Source organism: Zosterops lateralis (assembly GCF_965231275.1).
Source record: "Zosterops lateralis genome assembly, chromosome: 25".
NCBI classification, from domain to species: domain Eukaryota; kingdom Metazoa; phylum Chordata; class Aves; order Passeriformes; family Zosteropidae; genus Zosterops; species Zosterops lateralis.
Window position 1 is genome coordinate 1,192,111 of NC_139785.1, and position 21,747 is coordinate 1,213,857.

The window sequence follows — 21,747 nt, forward strand, 5'->3', positions numbered from 1 at the left end:
GCCACGGCATGGAAGAATAAACAAACAGGCATTTCTCTGGCAGGGAGGGACAGCCCGTAAAAGGCACTTCCTAAATCCCTCCGCAAACACGGGAGCAGCGGCCGTCCCTCCCAGAGGGTGGGAAATCCACACCTCGGGGATCCCCTTGGCTGCGGAGCCGCCGGCGTGGCCCCGGAGGTGTGGTCAGTGTGGACGCAGCTGCCACACCCTTCACCCTAAGGTGGCCCAGCTGTGACCTGGCAAAGGGAGAGAGTTCCCTGTCCACGGGCACTGCTGGCAGCCCCTCGCCCACGGAGTGTGCCACGGCCCCGCCAGGAAGCACTCGCACACCCTGTCCAGACAGGTCTATTTACAGGAGAAGAGCCACAGACACGGGGCAAGGAGGTGTCCCCCAGCCAGCACAGCCAGCTGCTAGTGTGGGCTGTGTCCCCTCTGCTGTGCCCAGCCACCACCATGTCACCCCTGGCACCAGGCGAGGGCAGGGTCATTTTGCAGGTGCTGTTTCCAGAGTTCTGGGGCGGCCACAGGTCTCTGGCTGCACGGACAGTCCAGAGAGAGGTGGGGGATTGGCTGGTGCCATCGTGGCCTGGCAGCAGCCTGGGGCAGTGCAGTGGGCAGTGGCAGCTGGGGAGGCACAGCCCAGGCGAGTATCCACCCCGCTCTTAGTCGTTCTCGCTCTGCAGGGGACAGAGAGGAGAGCAGGCTGAGGTGCCAGGGGCTGGCCTGGGGGTACAGCCCCTCTCCAGGGCTGCCCTGCCCAGGCACAGCCCTGCCACCTCACCTCCATTTTGCTGTATATCCAGCTGAGGAGCTTTGTCACACGTGTGTACACTCCGGGCTTGTTCTTCTGGCCACATCCTGTCCCCCAGCTCGTCACCCCGGCCACATACCAGCGGCCATCGTCCTCGCAGACCAGCGGCCCTCCGCTGTCACCCTGGCTCAGAGGGGCAGAGTGGTCAGGAGGGGACACAGGAGACCCTCTGTGGGTACCCAAAATGGGGCAGCTGTCCCCTGGTGTGCCCCCAGCTCACCTGGCAGGCGTCCTTCCCTCCCTGCAGGTAGCCGGCGCACATCATGCGGGGGGTCAGGTAGCCCTCGTACACCTTGTCGCTGTTGCAGATCTTGTAGTCAATCAGCTTCACCTCGGCCTCCCGCAGCTTCGGGGATGTGTTATCTGCAAGGCAGGAAGAGCTGTGGGGCAGGAGGGGCCTCGTCATCCCCCACCGCCCCCGGCCCCTCCGCAGTGAGGGAGGAAGCGGGTGTTTCTCACAGGTCTCATTTCTGCAAAGCCTCGCAACTGAGAGGGCAATCCCCAGAGTCATCCCTGCGGGAAAGCCCTCGAGGGCTGTGCTGGTGGGCAGGACCTGCCTGCGGGCAGCCGCAGTCCTCCCTCACCTTCATTCTCCCTGGTCTTCCCGAAGCCGGTGATGAAGCAGGACCTGCCGGTCTGGAATCTCTGGCCGTACATGGGCAGGCAGGCGGGGCGGACCTGGGCTGGAGGAGACGGGATGGGAGCGAGGGATGAGGGAGGAGACGGGATGGGAGCGAGGGATGAGTCACCGGGAGAGAAATCGTCACAGCCCCGCAGCCGGGGAGGAGCGTGGGGCTCAGGAAAGGCTCCTCTCTCTGCCCATCCCAGCAGGGTCTCTCTGGCCCCATGTGGGGCTGGTGGCACAGCTGAGCCCACGGCTGTGGGTGCCAGACCCTTCCTGGCCATGGGACAAGTGAGGTGGCCACAGCCGGGTTGGACACAGCCCATAGTTCCCAGGGGACTCGAGTGGCCTCTCGGTCCTGTCCATCTCCCTGTCCCCCAAACAAGCCCAAGCCCAGGTATGCTGAGAGACCTCACCTGAGAGCGTCAGTGGCCTGGAGAGCTTCATGAGGGCGATGTCATAGTCGTCATGATCGTCGCTGTAGTTGGAGTTGATGATGACCTGGGACACAGCGATACCTTCCATGGGCTGCTTCAGGTCCGACACTCCCCCGTACACCTTCCAGTCGTCCAGGATCTTCATGCTGTTCCTGGAGATGGGGCAGAGGGGTGAGAGCCGGGCCTGGGGCTGGGCTGGGTGCCCGGGCTGGCAGCAGCACTCACATGAAGAAGCAGTGAGCAGCCGTGAGCACCCACTGGGCATCGATGATGGTGCCGCCGCAGATGTGGATGGGCCCGTACTGCACGCTGACCTGCCACGGCCATTTGTTCACTGAGGTCTCCTTCCCACCGATGATCCGGCCAGAAATCCTCTGCCCGCAGGCTGGAGGGGAGAGCAGGGCTGGGAGAAAGGCCCAGGAGAAGGGGAGCGTGGAGGGGGACACACACAACATTCCCACCACCCATAGGTACCACACTTGGTGCTGGGAATGCACCTGGAATTGCACCAGGAATGCAATGCTGGTAGTTTTCTATCAACTCAGAAAACTTTCCAGAAGATGTCTCATTTACCCAGCCCTGTGCTGGGAAGGGAGGAAAGAACTCCCAAGGCTGTGAAAAGGGGGCCCACCCTCAGCTTTGACCCAGCCAGATCCTTACTTGCGCATCGCAGGGACACGTACTTTCCCGTGAGACACTGGGAGCTGCAGGAGAGAGGAGGAAGACCCGGCCTCAGCCCCATTCCTGCGGCACCAGGGCAGGGGCAGGGCAGGAGGTGACCCTGGTACCTGTTGAGGCTCTGCTGGATGGTCTCTCGCTCCTCAGTCACGGTGAGGCTCTTGCCAGAGACGTGCAGGGGGATGTACTCTGTCTGTGATGCACTGGGAGGGGAGAGGACAGACAGTGAGGCACTGACCGCTTGGTCCCTGCACTATGCCCAGAGCAGCGCTGGACACGCCACCTTCCGGTGGGAAAACACAACACTGGGGGAAGTAGCACAGCAGACCCTGCACAGTCAGGGCAGGGGTCTGGCAGGGCCCCAGCAGCCGAGTAGAACAACCCATCCTGCAGGAATTACTTCTGAAATCCCAGCTGCTGGCAGGTTTTCCTTGAGAAGGACTCGTCCCAGTCACTGCTGCACACCGGGAGCCACTGGCTCTCGGTGCTGGAGTAGACGTGGAGCAAGGACTCCTCGGAGGAGAAGCGCACTGTGGGATGGAGCAGGAAGGTCAGGGGTGCTTCCAGGGCTCCCTTCATCCCCACCATCCCAGCTCCTAGTGCCTCACCACAGCCCAGCTCGTCACTCCTCTGGGAGCAGTCGACAATGCCGTCACAGCGCACAGCGCTGTCCTTGCAGCTCTCTGCTGGCTCCTTGTACAGGATTCCCGTCTGTGACCGCCAGAACATGACTGGAAGCAGGAGAACACCACGCTGAGGCCAAGGCTGGCCATGGCTGAAGGGCTGTGACCCCCCTGGGTGGGCATCTGGAGGCGTGCCAGGCACAGGAGCATTCCCAGTCACTGGGTGGGAGTGTGAAGTGTGTTTGAGCCAAGAGGGAGGAGCTGCTGGACACAGGGCTGGGGCAGTTCTGGCCACCCTGAGCACCCCCCTGTTCTGCCCAACTGCTGCAAGCCCCTCTCCCTTCATCCACAGAAAATGCATTCAGCCTGTGAATGCTTCACCAGCTGGAGAGTGGAGAATGACAGCTGGATGTCACCAGGATTAAAGGGATTCCCTGGTGGCTCTGCCTGTTCTGCTTACGGACCATGATTTGTCTTGGGGAGGGCCATGGTGGGTGCTGTGGGTGGCCTGCTGCCCACCAGAGTAAGCCCAGCAGCAGGAAGCACACGGCAGCCCCAACCCCCCAGAAACTGCCACCAGCCCAGGCAGCAGATCTCCATTTCTCCTTTCCCCAGCTCCTGTCTGTCCACCAGATGTCAGGAACACTCAGGGAATGGGAGGAACACATCCCTGTCTCTGGGCCAGGGGCTTCCCTCTGGCACTTCCCAGTGTGGGTATCCCCAGACTTTGCTGACCCCCAGCTCCTCTGAGATCCCCTCCAGGGGCCTGGAGCCGCCCGGGGCTGGGCCCCCACTCACACAGCAGGATGAGGGCGATGAGCAGCACGATGAGCACGGAGACACAGAAGATGAGCGCAAGGCGCCGCTGGCTCATGCAGGGAGCTCTGAACATGGAGGATCCTGGCAGCAGGGCAGAGGCAGGGTCAGGGGGCAGCTGCCTCCTTGGGGCACCCAGACCTTGCTGTCCCCCTCTGGGCTGTGGGAGAGCAGGGCCACACACAGCCCAACCTGCCCTGTGGTCACTGTCCTCTCCCTTGCCCCTCACACCCCAGGGAAACACCAGCCCATGTCTGTGACATCCCTGCCTCCCTCCATCCCTCCCCATCCTGCGAGGGACCAGGGCCATGGGTCCCCCATCCTTACGTGTGCTCTCACAGGCTGAGCAGGGGCTCAGGGCCGGGCCACTCTCGGGGCTGTAGGGTTTGAAGCTGATGCCCAGGACGTTCTCTCGAGGCTGCGGAGGTCTGGCACCAAAGATGCTGCTGACTTTGGAGACATGGAGGAGGCTGGGGGGGACACTGCTGGGCGAGGCAGTGGTCTGTAGGCAGAGGGGACTGTCACCAGCAGCCACTGCTGCCCACCAGAGTCTCCCAGCTGCCACCCTGCCAGCTGTGAAGGAGGGAGCTGAGCACCCCTGGCATCACAGTGAGCCTGTTCCTCACAGAACCATGAACCTCATGAAGAGTCACCACCCCAGTGCCTCTCTCTGTACCAGAACCTGAGCCATATCCCACCCAGGATGGCCAAAACCCTCATTGTCACTGAGTTTTTCTCCTTCAGGCAGCTGAACTTCCTAAAGCCATCACTGTGAGCCGAGCAATCAGCCGGGTATTTGGCACCGTGACAGTCATGCTGTGGCCCAGTTCTACAGGGCCAGTGCCCCAATTTATGCATCTATCCTTAATTAGCCATTTGAAAAATACAGTGCAATTTCCAGCTGTCATTTAGTAATACTTAATAATCGGTGTTTTCCAAGCCCTGAAACGTCCTGCAGCCTGGAATGCTGCTCTGCAGTTGTGTCACTCCTGATCCATGAATTCACAAAAGAATATGTATCTGTTTCCTTTCCTTAAAATATACTCTTCCAAAATGCTCCTTTGGTGACAGAAGCCAGAGCCTCTAATTTTCCTCTGGAGAGGACCTGCAAACAAATCCCAAAATAAATGCTGCTTCCTCTACCTTTTGTAGGATGGATGGGGCTTGGAGCAACCTGGTCCAGTAGAAGGTGTCCCTGCCCATGGGAAGGGTGCTGGAACTGCGTGACCTTTCAGTCCCTTTCCATCCAAACCATTCTGAGATTCGTAACAGCACTTCTGAAGGGGAACCCGGGGCGAAGTGGAGCCACCACCCTGCACTTACCACCCAGAGATGGGCTCCAACACATCCCTTTGGGAGCCTGCCTCTGATTTTTTTGCCCTGCACTGCTGGAGATCACCTTTCTCCATGACCAGAAGTCATCCCTTTCCCTGCCAGGCCAGCGAGGAGTGCTGAGACTGGAGCACAGCTCTGGAACGGGCAGGACAGGGACACGGGCACAGCGGGGGCACGGCTGGGAGCGCCCCTCGCCCTTCCAGCTAGGTGCCCTCGCGTTTCCTGCCCGGAACCAGCAGCCCTAATGAGCAGGTCGCGATGCTGCTGGGGCTGGTGCTTTGTGCCCTCGCTGGCGGAGCGCTGCTGTAACTTCCTGGGCATTATCTGTGAGTCACGGCCGCGGCGTGGCCACGCGTCCCGCACAGCAGGGTCCGAGCGCGGCTCCCGCCGGCCGCGCACCGCGGACACACCGCGGACACACCCGCGCCGCTCGGGCTGTGCCTGCCGAGCACATCCCCGCCGATCCCCGGGCTCCGGGAGCGGCCGGCCCACCCGCCCTGGCCAGCAGCAGCGGCGTGTGCGGGGCCACCCCCCCCGCCACAAACCTCCTCCCACCCCCGCGGGCCCTTGGCGCAGGCACGGCTGATGCCCCCCGGCCATGGGGAGCCACCTCCCCACTGGTGTGGAGCTCCCCGGGCTCCTGTGCACGGGGAGGAGCGGAGAGAGGCACTTTCTGTTTTATGCTTCAGCCCCACTCTCACCCCTTCCCTGCCAGACTGCAGGGACAAGCCTGGATCTGCTCCAGGTTTCCCTACACCCGGATTTCCCAGCAGTGCTGCAGCCCTTGCCTTCTCCCAAAGGTGCCAGGGAGAGCCCTCAGTTTTCTCCTCGAGGCTGGGAGGGCTGGAGGGTGCCCTGCAGTGCCCTCCCCTAATGAGCCCAAGCAGTCCCAACACTGATGGGATTTCAGTTCCCACACACCCACATCGTGGGGCATCCCTGGGTACCCCCAGTACCCACTGTCAGCCAGAGCTGTGGCAGGTCCTCAGCAAAGCAATGTGGGGATGCCAGGAACCCTTCATTGAAAAGAATTTCTCCTGCCTATGTAGAAGTGAGGTTTTTGTAAATACCATTTTCCTGTGGCATTTGTGTGCTATCTCCACACGTCTGATGTGTCACATCTCACCCTGCAGCAGCTCTAACCCTTTGCTTATCAGACCAGCAGAACTACAATCCTCCAAAGGAGAAACCTCTCCACCACACACAGAAAACACAGCCTGGCTTCCCCAGGGAGCCAGCAATGCTGGATGCCACAACACTCCCACCTCCAGTGTGCAAATATATCAAATTAACACCCAAACGTGCCATAGGTCAGACTGCTCTGAGCACTGCTCAGCAGGAAGCACATTCTTACACTCAGGTGAATTTTCAGCTGCTTATTTCCTTAAAAGTCTAAAGTCTAAATAATTTGGGGGGGCCTGTCAGAGAAGGTGGAAGAGCTCTTGCCACAGGCCCAGTGTAGGGCCTGTGCAGCAGAGAAAACAAGTGGTGGTTTTGCAGAGATGTTTCTGTAGAGGAGAGCGCATGACCCTGCCCACAAAACCTTTACTCATCCTTCGCTGGCTTTTGAGTAAAAGTCAGAGGCAGAGCCCAGCCCGGATCACACGTGCCTCTGCGGTCTGAGCCCTTTCCCCCACGGCCTCCCTGCAAATGCTCCACCAGCCACAAGAGTGCCCCGTGCTGTGGGGAGAAGGGCACAGCCAGCCCCTGCCTGTGGCACAGCTGGTTTGCTTTCACAGGACAGCCAGGAGGGACACTGAGTACACTCAGGGACTCCTGGCCAGCTTTGCTTACCTTGCAGACAGCAGACACTGCCTGTCTGCAGCATCAGCCCTCTGCTAAAGCTGTCAGGAGTGCGAACACCCCCTCAACTCCCTGTCCCTGCTCTGAGGCTCAGAGCAGAGCTGGGCAAGGCACCCACACCAAGGACAGCAGCACTGAGGTGCCTGTCCCCTTTGTCACGTGCACTGACCTGCAGCTCCACACCCTGACGTGGAGGGAAGGCTCCCAAACCCATGGCAGTGGAGGACAATCACCAGGGGAAAGGTAATCCAGGCTGGCTGGAGGCTCAGCATCCAGGGAAACCAGCCAGCAGCCACCCGCAGTTTCGGAGTGGGAGGGGAAGCGGAAGCCAGGGAACACCTGGGTGTTGCAACCAGAGCCAGGGCCCAGCTGTGTCCTGGAGGAGCAGGACACAGGAACCCCCCAAAATCTGGAGCATCAAGAGGGGAAAGAGAGAGGCAACCTGACTTAAAAAAGCTGGAAGGATCTGGCTCAGATCCTCCTCCCCAGCTGAGCTCAGCCACCCACCCTCACAGGTGCTCACAGCCCTGTGTCCAGGCTGGGAACTCCTTCACCTGCTTGTGAAGCATCAATTGTCTGTGCAGAGCAGCTCAGCCAGCACACAACGGAGACATTGTCCTCGCCAGGGACAAAGACGTCCCAGTCTGTGAGAGCCCCCATCCCTCTGGGTGACAACATCCTGCTCAAGTGCCACTGCTGAGTGGGGCCTACCTGGGAGCGGACAGACCCCAGCACCTGAACAGGGAGAGAGGACACTGCCAAGGCCCTGATACACACAGCAGAGTGAAATCCCGAAGCAGCCAGGGTCACTTGCAGGCAGAGGTGACTGACTGTCAATTGAGCCAGGCCGATGTGGCCAGGGACAGGCCATCATCCTGTGCCAGTGTGAGCACCCTTTGGGCACAGACCCCAAAACGTTCCAGGGGCTGAGAAGCCACTGCTCACCTCACTCCACAGATGGGCAAACAGAGGCCTGGACAGACAAAGAGACGCTGCTGCCATTGCAGAACCAAGGGTGGCTCCCAGCACCCTGATGGCCCATTTATCCCAAGTGACAACGCCAAGGTGACCCAGTGGGGCTGTCCAGTATTGAGCAATTGTCTCTGCGTGCGGCCATCCCAGTTCCTGCCCCACCATCCCCAAGATGCAGCGATGCCACCCTGCTCTGGGGCCATCCAGAGCATCTCTTCAGAGCCAGCATGAGCCCACTGTGTCCTGCTCCTGGCCGGGACCCCCATGTCAAGGGCAGGAAGGGGACGGTGTCAGAACTGGCCCTGCCTCCCCTGGAGCCCCATCCCGCCGTCACCGCCGCCTTTGTTCCGGATGTCGCTGGCACAGCCGGCGCTGCTCAGCACGGTAATTACTCGCTGCCTCGCCCGGTGCCCAGCTGGGATGGATGTTTTCCTCATGACAGGATGCTCAGCAAAGCCCCACATCCAAGGCTGAGCAGGTCCCAGACAGCCCAGCCCAAAAAACACGCAGGAAAAACTGCCTGGAGAGCAGGTGAGGGGAGCAGCGGGAGCTGTGCCCACCAGGGCAGTGCTGCTGGAAAACGCTCGTGGGCTCAGGAACGTGCCAAGTACCACCAGACCCCTCTGACAGCACCAACTGGTTCCCTCAGTTCACAGCTCTAGTGCGGCAAAGTACCTGAGAGCCTTGACACCTCTGCCAGCACGGGGCAGGCACCAGGGATGCTGCTGGCTGCCCTCCCTCCACGTGCCAAGGGCTGCCTCAGGCAGCTCCCCCGGCTCCTTCTCCCTCCGGCTGCTGTGAAGCAACACCCCGGAGAGCAGGAGGGAGAGCCCGGTCCCTCCACCAAACCCCGAGGGGAGCGGGTCCATGGGGCGCCCGGAGCCGCCCGCACTTACCGGGGATATTTTGCCGTCCATGGACCGGGATCGGGGCTGGGCTGGGCTCAGAGCTGCGGCACGGCCATGCCAGCAGCGCGGTGCCGAGCAGAGCCAGCTCGGCGGGGCCGGGGCAGGAGGTGTTTGGCGAGCGGGCTCGTACGTCAGTGCCAGCGCCAGGAGCAAACCTGTCGGACCTGCCGCCCGGCTCCAGCGCCTCCGGTTTCCCAACTGCTCCAGGCACAGCCTGCAAAACACCTGCCCTGTGCGGCCGGCCTGGGGATGCGGGGCAGGGCCAGAGGGGCCCGGGGAATCTGCGAGCAAGGGAGACCTGGCCCCAGGGAACAGCAGCATGCCGGGATTCCCTGCTGCTCTTCAGGCTGCCTGCCCACCCAAGCCCCCCTTCCTCCCCTCTGTGCCCCCCACTCGCGCACCCACAGCTCTCCTGCTCAGCCAAGCACAGAAGAAGGGATGCACAGCCATGGCCAGCCCCAGGGGAGCCTCTCTGGTGTGACCCAGAAGTCGGGAGTTCCCTGTTCCAAAGGAAAGAAAATGCTGTTTCCCCCTAATTTCTCTGGAGGCCTTTTTATTCCTTTGCTAACGGAGCTTCTTTGCTAAATGCTTCTTCCAGGAGCCAGCAGCAGCCTCCTGCCTCCCCTGCAGGCACAACCTGGGGGATGCTCTCCTGAACTCAGGTAGAAATAGGTGAGAACATGCAGATTAAAGGAGAAAGGCCTAGCTTCATCCTATGCCTTCTGACAGCCAGACCCATGGCCCTCAGTGCCACACGTCTCTCCTGGCATTATTCATAGTGGAAGTCCCTTATTCATCCAGCTCCCCACCCACACCTGCTCATCAGAAGTGCAGGAGACAAGCAGGGACATCCAAGCTTGGAGAAGCCCTGCTGCAAAACTCCTTCCTTTTGGGACTGGATCCCTATGAGCCCTGCTGCTCTCAGGATCCCAGCTCATAGAGGGGTTCTGAGCCAGCCCTCACTGCACAGCACGCTCCTCTGTGGTTTTCACAGGCAGGAGTGGTTTGGGGGGTGTTTTGTTTGCTTTTTGTGCCTCTGCAGGCTGTGCCTGCTGAGTGCCAGGGGTGGCCAAGCACTGAGCTGCATCCCCAGACAGTCCTGAGCCAGCCATGCCCCTTAAGCTGCTGCATCCACTTCTGAAGGGGATTCTCAGAAAACAGCTCCAGGAATCGTTCATTGCTTGCTGCAAAGCCAGAGAGCAAGTTCCAGAGAACAGGGTGTGTGGCTTGACCCCAGCAGCCTGATGGTAAATGTCAGCCTACACACAACACCTGGGCAAAATCCTCACCTTCCCTGATGGTAACGCTGCTGTGAGCCCTCCCTGCACCCTCCTGCCCTCCCAGCCATTAAACAGGAGCTAAAACACACAGCCAGAGCCGGCTCCACCAGCCCAGGAGAGCTGCTCCCACCTCCAGGCACAATGGAGTTGGGATAAGGATCACTGTGCTCTGTCCTGCGGCAGGGCTGTGCAGAGCCAGCCCTCCGGCCCCATCCCTGCCCTGCTGGGTGCAGCAGCACCTGCCTGACCCTTCTGTCACCCTTGGGAAGCTTCCTGAGGGACAGCAGGGAGGGAAATGCACAGACCCAGGTGCTCCTGGGCTGGGTTTCTCTGTGGTGTGTCCTCAGGGAGGCATTTTGGGGTCAGCCATATCACCCCCAGCTCACACTGTCCCCTCAGCAGCCTCTCCTGTGGCACCTGGCAGTTCCTCCCTGCAGAGCTTGGGTTCCAGCCCCAGTCCTCCCTGCCATCCAAGCATTCTGCAGAACTCTCGTTCCTCCTCAGCCTCTTTCATTTTCCTCTAAATTGCCAACCACTTCTCCCAAGCCTCTGAACTGCCTCACCACAGGGCCAGCCCCACGGTGGCTCTTCCACAGAACTCCCACTTCCCTGGGTTTTGCTCCCGTTGCTTTTAATTGTCATTACTTTACACGAAGCACATCCTGTGGCTTTGTGTGGGACTGGCTGTGCTTCATCTCAGGACTCCTCAGCTCTGTGGCTGCCAGTTCTGACTCAGGGGCCAAGAGCAGAGTGGCAGGACATCAGCTGGTCTGCCCTGGATGGGAATAAACCCAGGGCAGGGAGGGGATCTGCTGCTGGTGCTGTGGCCAGGCTGCAAGTTTATGGAAGCCCTTGGCCTTCATTAGGAAGGATAAGTCAGGGAAAACAGGAGAAATCTCCCACTTCAGGTCTTTAAGATGGTTCTTCAAAGAGGAACCTGCATCTCTGTGTCCACTATGATGCTCTCTGAGTCTGCCCAGAGCACTTCTGGTTTCTCTTGCTCTTTATATCTGTGTCCTTTCCCACTAATTCCCCTGTGGGAAATTCCTCTTTCTGAGGAAAATCACTCTCCATCACATGAGAGCCCCAGGAAAGCCCTCAAGCAAGCTCTGAGGCAAAGCAGAGCACTCACACACAGTCTGCTGAGTGGTGATTCAGACCCCAGCATCACCAGACAGGCAGGACATTGCCATGGGGCCAGACCCCACAGCCATGGGATCACAGACATTCCGGGGGGGCTGCCAGAGCCCCAGGGACAGTGGCAGCCCCTGTGTCACACTGGATTTCCAATGTCGTCCCTGTATGAGGGTGTTTGCAGGACACAGGGTAGCCCAGAGGTTGTCACTGGGGCCCAGAAATGGAGGAAGGGGGATTGCAGGCTGATCCTAAAGGAAGGGAAAGCCAGAACCCCCTCCTGGGGCTCCAGGGCTGCTTAGAACCTGGCAGGATTTATCTGCTGGCAGGACAGGACACGGTGCTGTGCTCAGGAAAACCCCTGTGAGAGGTCACCCTCGGTGCCAACACTCACCTGTGCTGTGCTGTTAACACCTCATTTCACAGCAAAGCAGCAGAGACATCACTTACTCTTACCCTCCTTTCTCAGCACGGCCCCACTTTGCTCAGAAAAGCCCTCAGAATTCTTCCTTTCAAGCTCTGTCGGAAAAGCCCAGCCCAGGCTGGGGGTGAGTGGGTGGACAGCAAAGAGAAGTGGAAGTGGCTTCTCAGTGACTTTCCTGCGCTGTTCGAACGCCTCCCAGACGTCACTGAGCCAGCCCCCGGGGGAAAAACGAGCGCTCGGCTTCTGCCGGGGCACAGCCGGGCTCCGCGCTCGCCCCGCCGCCACGGAGGATGCTGAGCGGCCATGGTCCCCTCTGCCACCGCCCTGGCCCTGTGCCTGGCTCTGCTCCTTGCCTGCCTGACCCACGGTGAGTCTCCTGTGCCGGTTCTCATCTCCCTGCTGGCGGGGGCTGAGCCTCACGGCTCTGCGTGGGTTCCTTGGGGTGGGGGGTAAGGTTGGAGCCGCAGCCTGGACACCTTTGCTGGGTGCTCATCCCCCAGATCAGTGCTTTGGGGCAGGGCATGGCCAGGGCTCCCTGCTCACCGCTTGCCTCTCGCTGCTGGTTGGGAACCCAAAGGCTCCGTGAGGGGCACCAGCCTCGTTTGTCCCCACTGGTGTGACCACAGTCACTGGGGACACTGTGTTGGGCTGGGTGTTTGCCAGCAGGCAGCAGCTGCCAGGGAAACCTGCAAGGAAAAGGCAGCAGATGTTGTCAGCGGGGCTTTTCTGCCAGGTGACAACACTGAGATCAGACAGGAGGTGTGAAAACTCTGGTTTCACCCCGGCAGCAGATGAGAAAAACAGGAAAGCTGAGTCCAAACAGAGCTGGTGGTGAATGGCAGGGGATGGGGGATGCAAATGCAGCTCCTTTTTTGGGGCAGAAAAGCACCAAGAAGCCTCAGCTGGGCTGTCCCCAAAGAAAGAGGAAGGAGAAGAGGGGGCTGAGCAATTCCTGGAAGCTGGAAAGAGAAATCTGGGCAGAGGCTTGCCCGTTTCGGGTGGTCAGTGCTGTTACCTCACTCATCCCGGGGTGATGCTGCAGGAGGCCGTGCTGAGGCTGCTGTGGGGCTGGTGGGGCAGGGCTGTGCAGCCCCCCCTGAGCTCCCCTGTGCCCCACAGGTGAGCAGCTGCCGAGCCCCCGCAGCGTGCGCTTCACTGCCGAGGTGGGATGGCACCTGCTGAGGTGGGAGCCAGGCCACAACTACTCCAGCAACACCCACTACAACGTGGAGTACAGAGTGTAAGTAACAGCCACGGGGAACACGGGGTCCTGCCCTGCCCAAGGCCTGGTTCCAGCTCTCTGTTCACCCCTGGTTCTTCTCCCCACAGCTATGGCTCAAATATCTCCTGGACCCCCATCCCAGAGTGCGGGAAGACCTCGGAGCTCTCCTGTGACCTTACCAACTACACCCTGGACCCAGAGCGGCGCTACTACGCCCGGGTCATGGCCGTGTCCGGGGACCAAAAGTCCTCCTGGAAAAGAACTGGTTCCTTCTCCCCACAGGAAGGTGGGTTGGGGTCTGCCTCCACTCTCTGCTGGAGTTGGGGTCAGGGTGCCAAACTGCTTGGAAAGAACTGTGGGATGAATGAGAGCAGGGAGATTTCCCTCCACACCTTCCTGGAGGGCAGGTGGGCTGCACAGGGGGATGGGACAGCCTGAGCATGGGTGGGACAGTCACAACTCTGTCTGGTGCTGCAGAGGCTGAGAGCTGTGAACAGGAAACAGCCCTGACCCTGCTGTTGTGACTGATTTGCTTCCAGCTGGCCTGCGCCTGGCGGGCCAGAGCCTCTCCGTGATGGGCAACTCCATCCAGGTGCGGCTGCAGCTGCTCCTGCCCCCCGGGAACATCAGCCTGGAGTACAGAGACCTCCAGGAGACAATGACCCAGTACCACGTGTACATCAGGAGGACACGGGACAACCACACGGTGAGATGAGTTGCTGTTCCCGTGTTGTTCCCATCTGTCCCACACCATGCTGCTCAAGTGGAGAACCAGATTGTTAAAGCACGGTCTGCTGTAGGAGTAAATGCTGAGTTTTCTCACAGCCACAGCAGCACAGAGAGGTTTCTCTGCATGTTTTATGGCAGAGTTTTCCAGCTCTTGTGGGGATTTTGGATCTAGCTGCTGCCATCATTATCACAACACACCCTGGGGACTTAGGCCAGGGGACAGTGGGGGAGGAAAGCAGGAGCTGGGGGCTCTCAGGCGCCAACCTGTGTTGTTTTGCAGCTCACAGTGGTGGAGAAGAGCCCAGAGTTCACCATCAGGGAGCTGTTCTGGGTCACAGAGTACTGCCTGAGCGTGGAGCCCAGCCTGGCCAACAGGCCTGTCCCCACCTCACGCACTGACGAGCAGTGTGTCACCACCGGCCACAGGGACAGTAAGTGGGACACAGGGAGGGGGAGCCACGGTATGCAGCACCCCCCAGCCTCCTGGCCCTGGGAGTGTGGGGATCCATGCCAGGGACCTCTGGGTGCTGTGTGCCTTGAGGAATCCCCCTGACCCCCCTCACCTGGTCACGTCCTCTCTTGCAGGGAGCTCAGAGCTTCTCCCAGCCATCCTCAGCTCCTCCCTCATCACCCTGCTGCTGCTGGGCCTCCTCGGGGCTCTGCTGGCATGTACCTACATCAGGAAACCTGTGAGGACTCCATCTGTCCTGGTAAGGCAGGGACAGTGCCATGCCACGCTTTGGGTGCAGGCTTGGGGAGTGCTGGGAGGGGCAGACACCAAGCAGGGAAGAAGCACAGCTCACTCCCCTTTTCCTCTCCCTCCCAGAAGTCGTTCATGAAGCAGAGCTCGCTCCGGGTGGAGCATGAGCCCCCACCCTCCGGCAGCCTGGATGCAGACCCCACACAGCGGCTCTTCCTGTGCCAGAAGGAGCCGGAGAGCAGCCCTGAGGGCAGCACCAGCACAGCCCAGCCACCCCTGGAGCAGGGCTGGAAGCTCCCAGCATGGCCCAAGGACCAGCTGTGCCCGCTGGGGCCCACGGGGAGCAGGGACAGCAGCGGCACCAGCACCGACAGCGGCATCTGCCTGCACGTCTCCTCCTCCTCCTCCTCCTCCTCCTCGTCCTCGTCCTCCTCCTCTTCGAGCTGCTCTGCAGGCCCTGAGCCCCAGGGCTACAGGCAGCAGCTGCCCATGACTGAGGACAGTGGGGTGGGCTTGGGGAGCCCCTGCCCTGCTCCTGGCTGCCCCTCTGGCAGTGGGAATGCCAGCCCAGGGGTTCCTGGGCTCTCCCCTGCCCCCGGCCAGGATGATGTGGAGTTCCGGGGGTACCTGCAGCAGTCTAAGGGCACCGTGGGGCCAGAGCAGGCCTCAGACAAGGGAGTGCCCCCCTCGGGCTGTGCAGGGTCCGTGCAGGATGTGGGCAGCACCGACACCGTGCTGGACATCGAGTGCTCTGAGCTGGCTGTGTCCAAGGGGTATTTGAAGCAGTCCTCTCCTGAGCGTCCCCTCACACAGGACCTTGCTCCATGGGGAGCCCCTGCCTGGGACTTCTCCAGCCAGGTGGGGCCCCAAGCCCCCACTCTGCTGAGCTGGGCAGCTCCAAATGCTCCACTGACCTCTAAAGCCAGCCCTGATCTGAAAACTCCCTTTGACCTGAACATCTTCAACAACACTGCCTTCCTGGGTACGCTGCCACTCGTCTCCAGCCTCAGCTCCAACTGGATCATGCCTCCCATCAAGCCCCTGAGCCAGCTCAGCGGGGACAGCAAGGACAACCGCCTGTGACCTGCCCCCTGGGGCCACCAGCCCTGCCCTCTAACGCAACTACCTCGTCTGCCACTGGATAAGCTACCCCTGACCCCTGAATGTTCACAGTGCCAGGCCCAGCCGTGGCCCAGGAGCACCAGCTCAGACACTGATGGGGCTGCTTCAGCCCAATTCTGCTGTGGGCAGCCCCCAGTGCATCCCTCCAGCCAGTCCAGGTGATGGGAGACAGGGATGGGCTGTCCTGGAGCAGCTCATCCTGACCTCCTCGGGCCACCAAGGAATCACACCTCTGCCTTGTCTTCCCTCCTCAGCAGCCCAGCAGGGAGTGCAGGGCCACCCTCAGGGCCTGGGGCAGTCTGTGTTTCCACTTCCCCCTTTTCCGGGCCAGCTGGGCTCCTCCTGCTGATGTCCACACTCCTGATGCCATCCCAGCCTTTCACAACACAGACACCAAGAGCAGACATCAGCCTGACATCAGCACCCTGCTGCTGGCAGCACGGGGCTCCTGCCCTGCCTGACCTCACACGGATGGACAGAGGGACTTTCCTGACCCAACAGAGACCTTTCAGCACCCAGCCCCCTGGGAGAGCCCCAGGACAGGGTGTGGGATGCACCTACAAGCCCAGCATGGGCCAGGGCAGTCCTACCCACACTATGGTCTGTGTTCTGCCACTGTTGGATACAGACATTATTTATTGCATTTCATTTGTAAATACAGAAAGGATGTGGTGTAATTTATTCAGTCCATTTGTCTGTTCATCCTCTCCTAAGGCCAAGCTGAGGTTTCTGTTTCCAGATTTGGATGTTCCCCATCAGCAAGGGGCAATGTGCCTTTGCCTCACGTGGGGAAGAGCATTTCCACATCACAACTGGGGAAAAGGGGAACCAAGGCAGCTCCCCAAGAGCTCCTCATGCACCTGAACTCCTGGGAGGCTGTCCCTGGGGAATTTTTGGGAGCAATCACCAGAGGAACAGCAGGGAGAAGGAGCTGGGCTGCTCACAGTGATTCCACAGGGATGCACATCCCATAGGGCATCACCTGGGAAGACAAGAGCAGAACAAGTCAGGCCCAGGGGTGGAGGAAAGATGACAATCAGGGCTCTGCTCAGCAACGTGGCATTCAGTCATAGGCTGGGCTCCATGATCTCAGAGGTCTTTTCCAAACTAAGAGATTCTGTGATGCTGTGAGCAGCTGTCATCAGAATGGAAACAGGATGAGACCCAACAGCTCACCCTGGGTCACCTTCCAGGCCACAGGGAAGTTTTTCCAACACTCCATTTCCAGGAACCCTCATGGTGGGAAGTAAAACTGCCGGAAAAAACCCTCCTCGGGGAATGTGGTTTTCAGGTGAAGGGTTTTTGGTTTTATTTTCAGCTTTTCCAGAGCAGGCAGGAGGAGGGGGCTGACCCGTGCTGTGTTTCCTTCTCTTACACCTCACGTGGCACTGCTCACACGTGAGATCCATCCCTGCATCCCACAGGGATGTGGAGGGCACTGGGAGCCTCTTCCTGCCCCATCTCCTCTGCCTCTGTGTATTTTGAGGGTTAGAGCTTTCAGCTTTCTTTTTTATTTTTTTCAGCTTCCTCTGGAGAATGGAGTCATCGAAAGCGTGATTTTTTTTTGTTTTTTTTCTTCTAAACGCCGCTGACGTCAGGCCCCACAGCTAGATGCTGCATTGTGCAGATATCTGCTGGATCCTGCTCACCGCGGAGGGCTCCCAGCCCCCAGGAGGTGGCATTTCCCCCTCCCCATGAGCAGTCAGAGATCTCCTTTCATCCAGGAGAAAGCCACAGGCCACAGGGTTTAGCTCTGATAGCCAAGAGCACAAATGGTCTCTCTGGAAATCCTACTTTGTCCTCACTGGTTTTCCCTATGCACAACCACGGGGCTCTCATGAGTGGTTTTTTTTTGTTTTTTTTTTTTTTTTTTTTTTTTTTTTTTACCTGAAACTTGCAAGGAAATGGTCCCGAGGCCCCCCCATGCCTCTCCAGCCCCTGGCCAAGCAGGGCCCCTCTCCATGGCCACAGTGTCTCCCCATGGCTGTTCCTGTGCTCCAGGCACTTCCACAGCCACTTGTTCTCTTGAGACTGAGGGCAATTGGCACAAAAAACCCCAGGGGGAACTCCACAGGGGCTTTCTGAGGCTTTTCCTTGCACTGGCAGTGTGGAGAGCCAACTTCCACGTCAGTGCAGATATTGGATGGAGAAGGAGGAGGTCTTAGACAGATTCCCCGTTTCCTCACAGAGTTTTCTGCAGTTGCACAAATCCAGTCATCCAGTTGTAGGGCTCCTGACCCTCCTCCTCAACTGGTCCCCTAAGGAACAGTCTGCTGCCAGGTCTCTGGGTGTGCAGGGGGCTGGGAGGTCTCTGAGCCATGGGGAATGTGGCTGTTCTCACCAGGATCAGTGTTGTGGAATCCTAAATGAGGCTGCGTCCTCTTTCTCCATCCCAAGCAAAGGGAGGCTGCACCAGTGCTGGCCCAGGCACCTCCAGAGAGAGAATGGCAGATGGAGGAGATGCCCAGGGAATTGGTGGAGTTTCACTCTCTGGAGACATTCCAGGGAATTTGTGGAGTTTCCGTCTCTGGAGACATTCCAAACCCACTCGTGTGTGTTCCTGTGTCACCTGCTCCAGGTCACCTTTGGTGGAGTGGGGGTTGGACCAGATGGTCTCCAGAGATCCCTTCCAACCCCAATGATTCTGTGATTCTGTGAAGCTTTTTTAGCAACAGAAACTGCTCTGTTGCCATTTCAGTTGAAGTCCAGCACATTCAGGGGCTGTTTCTTGCAGAAGTGAAAACAGAGTAATTCCCCCTGGCCAATTTTGGTTGCTTTTTCTGTTGGTGCTGGGCTGTGAGTGTGAGACAGGGAGAGGAAGAGCACACAGGCTCCAGGCCCATACTTTGTCCCTGGCCACACGTCCCATCTCAGGGACAGTGGGGAAGGAAATGCAAACCAAAGCCTGTGTGAGGAGAAACCAAAACCAGGGCTCGGGGAAAGCCTCTGAAGCCCCACAGCCACAGGCAGGACTTTGGCTGGAAAAACCTTGGGGCTGTCCTGAGGAAATCTGGGATTCCCAGGGGCTGCAAGGCAGCACAAAGGCTCTGGGGCACAGCACAGGGGCGCAAGGAGGGACAAGGGGATGTCCTACCTGTTCACCTGCCCGGCTCTCAGCTAGCTCTCACCAGCTGCTCTCCCTTCTCATTGGCCCTGGCTGTGGAAGGGCTCATAGCCGCTGCCTGAGGTCCCCAGTGAGCCACTGATGCTGAATGGTGGCACCAGCTCCAGTGCCACTGACCCCAACCCACTGCAGGGAAAGCACAGAGGTCACCAAGCTGCCTGTCCCTCTCCAGCCCCTGCCAACAGCAGAATGGGGTGGATTTGGGACTGGGAAGGGGGGTGTGACACCTTGGCACTGCACAAAGGGTGCCCCATGTCCCCTCAGGGCATCACTCACCGCGAGTGGTAGAGGTTGAAGACAAAGTCAGGCCCTGGAGAGGCAGGAGGAAGAGAAGGGAGAGGTGTCAGAGCCATGTGTTGCCATGAAACCACCTTTGCTTTGCTGTGAGTCTGCGTGTCAGGGTGGGGACAGGCAGGACAGGCAGCAGGACATCACTGTGCATCCCCCTAATCACCTCAGAGTGCCCCCAGCTTGGCCCAGAGCCCCCCTGCACCCCATCTCCCATGTTCCCCACACCCCAGTCCCTGCAGCCCCGTGCTCTGAGTCCCCCCTGCCCTGTTCCCCTGTTCCCTGACCTGTTCTCCTGCCCTGTCCTCTGCCCTGTCCCCTACGCTGTTCCCCTGGTCTCCTGCTCTGTCCTCCTGTCCACTATCCCTCCATCCCCTGCCCTGTCCCCTCTGTCCCCTGCCCTGTCCCCCTGTCCCCTGCCCTGTCCCCCTGCCCTGTCCCCCTCTCCCCTGCCCTGCCCGTACTCACGGCGCCGGGAGTGGCCCCTCCGGTACCACCGGATGAAGGTGTAGCCAAAACTCGCCAGGACCAGCAGGGCCAGCCCGATGCCCAAGACAACCCCGATCACCTTGATGGGCTCCTGTCCTGGAAGGCAGAGGGAGGAGGGGCTCTGCAGAGACACCTCTGGGAGCTTGGGGGTCCCGACTATCCCCAGCAGGGGACAGGACACCTGGGAGCGGGGATACAACTGTCCAGCCTGTGCTGTCCCCACGGCGGGGAGGGACCGCACCCGGCAGGGCTGCCAGGACTGTGGCACAGGGATTTTTGCTGCCCCCAAAGCCCCATGACGGGCACCGCCGCTGTCCCCAGGTGAGCTGGCAGGTGGGACGGTCACTGGGAAGGGAGGTGGCCACCCTGACCGTGATCTCCACTCCCGGTCCCGCTCACGCCCTCGTGGGGTGATGCTCCTTTCCTGGCGGCGCTGGAACCATTTCTGGGCTGGCAGTTCCCTCTAGAGGACGCTTTTTTGTCAGCACGAGCAGCTGCTGCCGCCAGCGCCCGGCTGGGACGGGGACACGGACGGGGCTGTGCGGGACCTCTGCGGGCTCTGCACCGCCCCATCCCTCCCTCCCCTCCGTGCTGCAAGGTCCGGGAAAACCCCGCACCAACCAACGCTCCCGAGATTGTCGGGACACCAGCACAGCCGCCGATCACCGATTCCTGCGCTGGCAGCCCTGCCGGGGCTGTGCCAGGAGGGCACCGGGGGTTTGGGCAACACGGCCGGTGGAGGGCACAGGGACGGGGTTCACTGCGGCACCGGGAGCGAGGAGACAGCGGAAAGGAATGACCTAAGAGCGGCTAAATTTAGGCAGATGCCAGCGGAGTGAGAACATTTCCCCTGTGGTCACAGTGTTTACACAGTGAGCAAGGTCCCAGGGCGTCCTGCAACCCGCAGCACTCGCTCCACCTGATGGGATGCACAAACAGCCGGGGCCGCAGAGCATCGGCTGCAGCTCCCAGGGTTCGCGGCAGAGGAGCAGGACCTGCCCTGCCCCTTCCTTTCCCTTCCTCCCGGCCCTCCTGGCAGACTCAGGACATGTGGGTGGCCAGTGTTTCTGCTGGGGCAGGGGCGAGCTGCAGCCCCGGGACCCCCGGTGTGGGTGAGGTCAGGGAGCTGCGGCAGCCGTGACTCACGGCAGGAGCTGCGGGCCAGGAGGAACGTGGTGCAACAGCCTCCCTGAATCAGCCGCTGCCGAAACTGCCCCGTCCCCACGCCCACTGCCCGTGGGAGGCTGACGGCGGCGTGCCCAGGCCCTGCCCCGTGCCCTGTGTGGGAGGCGTCCCTGCCCTGGCACCCTCGGGTGCAGAGATCCCAAATCCCAGGGAATGGCTCTGAGCCACACCAACCCCAGCTCACCAGCAGAGAGGAAGAGGTCACCAAACCACTGCCCATGCCGTGAACATCCCACCTGTGCCTCAGTGGGGGGTAAAGGCCACCTACTCACCTGGCCGGGGATCCATGTCCCGGTGCTGTGCCACGGGAGCTGCTCTCGGTTATCCCGGGCTGGAGGCTGCTGCAGAGCCCTGTCTGTGCTGGAGCCTGGCACGTCCTGCCTGTCTCCTGGTCTCCTGGTGACACAGCTGCCTCACTGCAGCGAGGCTGGGCACCAGTCCTGGCCCACTGCTCCGACTGGTTTGCAGGGAGAAAGCCGAGGAGCTGCAGCAGACACGGCAGACGGCCCATCGCCGTGCCCAGCCCGCCCGCGTGGGCAGCTCTGCCCTCCCGCTGCTGGAAGAGGCTGAACTGGGAGTGCTGGGAGCCCGAGGGGCAGGGACACCCTGGACACAGGTGTGTTCAGCTCTGCCAAGGTGCCCTAGTGGCCGTGTCCTCCAATTGCCACTTCCCAGCAAAGACCAGCAGCCAGAAGGTGGCAGAGGCCCACGCAGAAGCCGGGCTTGGGGCCTCAGGCAGGAGGACCCCAGGGGACAGGGAGGGACAGGGGTGACCTTCACCAGGTGCCCCCAGTCAGACACGTCCCAGAATGATGCACTTACAGCTCTGTTTGATCACCTTCTCCAAGTCCCAAACCAGAGTGTCGCTTGAGAACCAGCTCCTGTTTGTAGAAGGAGGGAAAAGCACCTCCTGTGGCTGCAGGGAAAAATGACAAACTGGTGTAACCCTGAACAGTTGGAAACCAGGCATCCAGGGGCAAAATCCCTCCCTGCTCTGCTGCTCGGTGCTGCTTTGCCAGGCACAGCCCCCAACCCTGTCATGCCC

General features: G+C 60.3%; 2 protein-coding genes across 3 annotated transcripts; one reads left to right on the forward strand and one right to left on the reverse strand.

Moving 5' to 3' along the window:
- Positions 1 to 370: 370 nt before the first annotated feature.
- TMPRSS13 (transmembrane serine protease 13) lies at positions 371 to 9,098 on the reverse strand. 2 transcript variants are annotated; one of them, XM_083878198.1, is made up of 13 exons: positions 8,994 to 9,098; positions 4,315 to 4,489; positions 3,970 to 4,071; positions 3,157 to 3,279; positions 2,949 to 3,078; positions 2,659 to 2,751; positions 2,531 to 2,574; positions 2,129 to 2,255; positions 1,850 to 2,022; positions 1,396 to 1,494; positions 1,032 to 1,174; positions 782 to 934; positions 371 to 677 (listed from the first exon to the last, which is right to left on the reverse strand). In XM_083878198.1, the coding sequence occupies exons 1-13, from the start codon at positions 9,012 to 9,014 to the stop codon at positions 663 to 665; spliced, it is 1,398 nt and encodes a 465-aa protein (XP_083734324.1). In that variant the 5' UTR covers positions 9,015 to 9,098; the 3' UTR covers positions 371 to 662. The 2 variants fall into 2 exon arrangements, with proteins under 2 accessions (XP_083734324.1, XP_083734323.1); XM_083878197.1 differs by having other exon boundaries at positions 2,096 to 2,255.
- A 3,048-nt stretch (positions 9,099 to 12,146) lies between these two features.
- IL10RA (interleukin 10 receptor subunit alpha) lies at positions 12,147 to 16,373 on the forward strand (the record flags this gene model as incomplete). Its single annotated transcript, XM_083878196.1, has 7 exons — positions 12,147 to 12,210; positions 12,963 to 13,083; positions 13,173 to 13,351; positions 13,605 to 13,771; positions 14,075 to 14,225; positions 14,380 to 14,504; positions 14,621 to 16,373. 7 exons carry the CDS (start codon positions 12,147 to 12,149, stop codon positions 15,575 to 15,577), a joined length of 1,764 nt encoding a protein of 587 aa, XP_083734322.1. The 3' UTR covers positions 15,578 to 16,373.
- Positions 16,374 to 21,747: the final 5,374 nt, after the last annotated feature.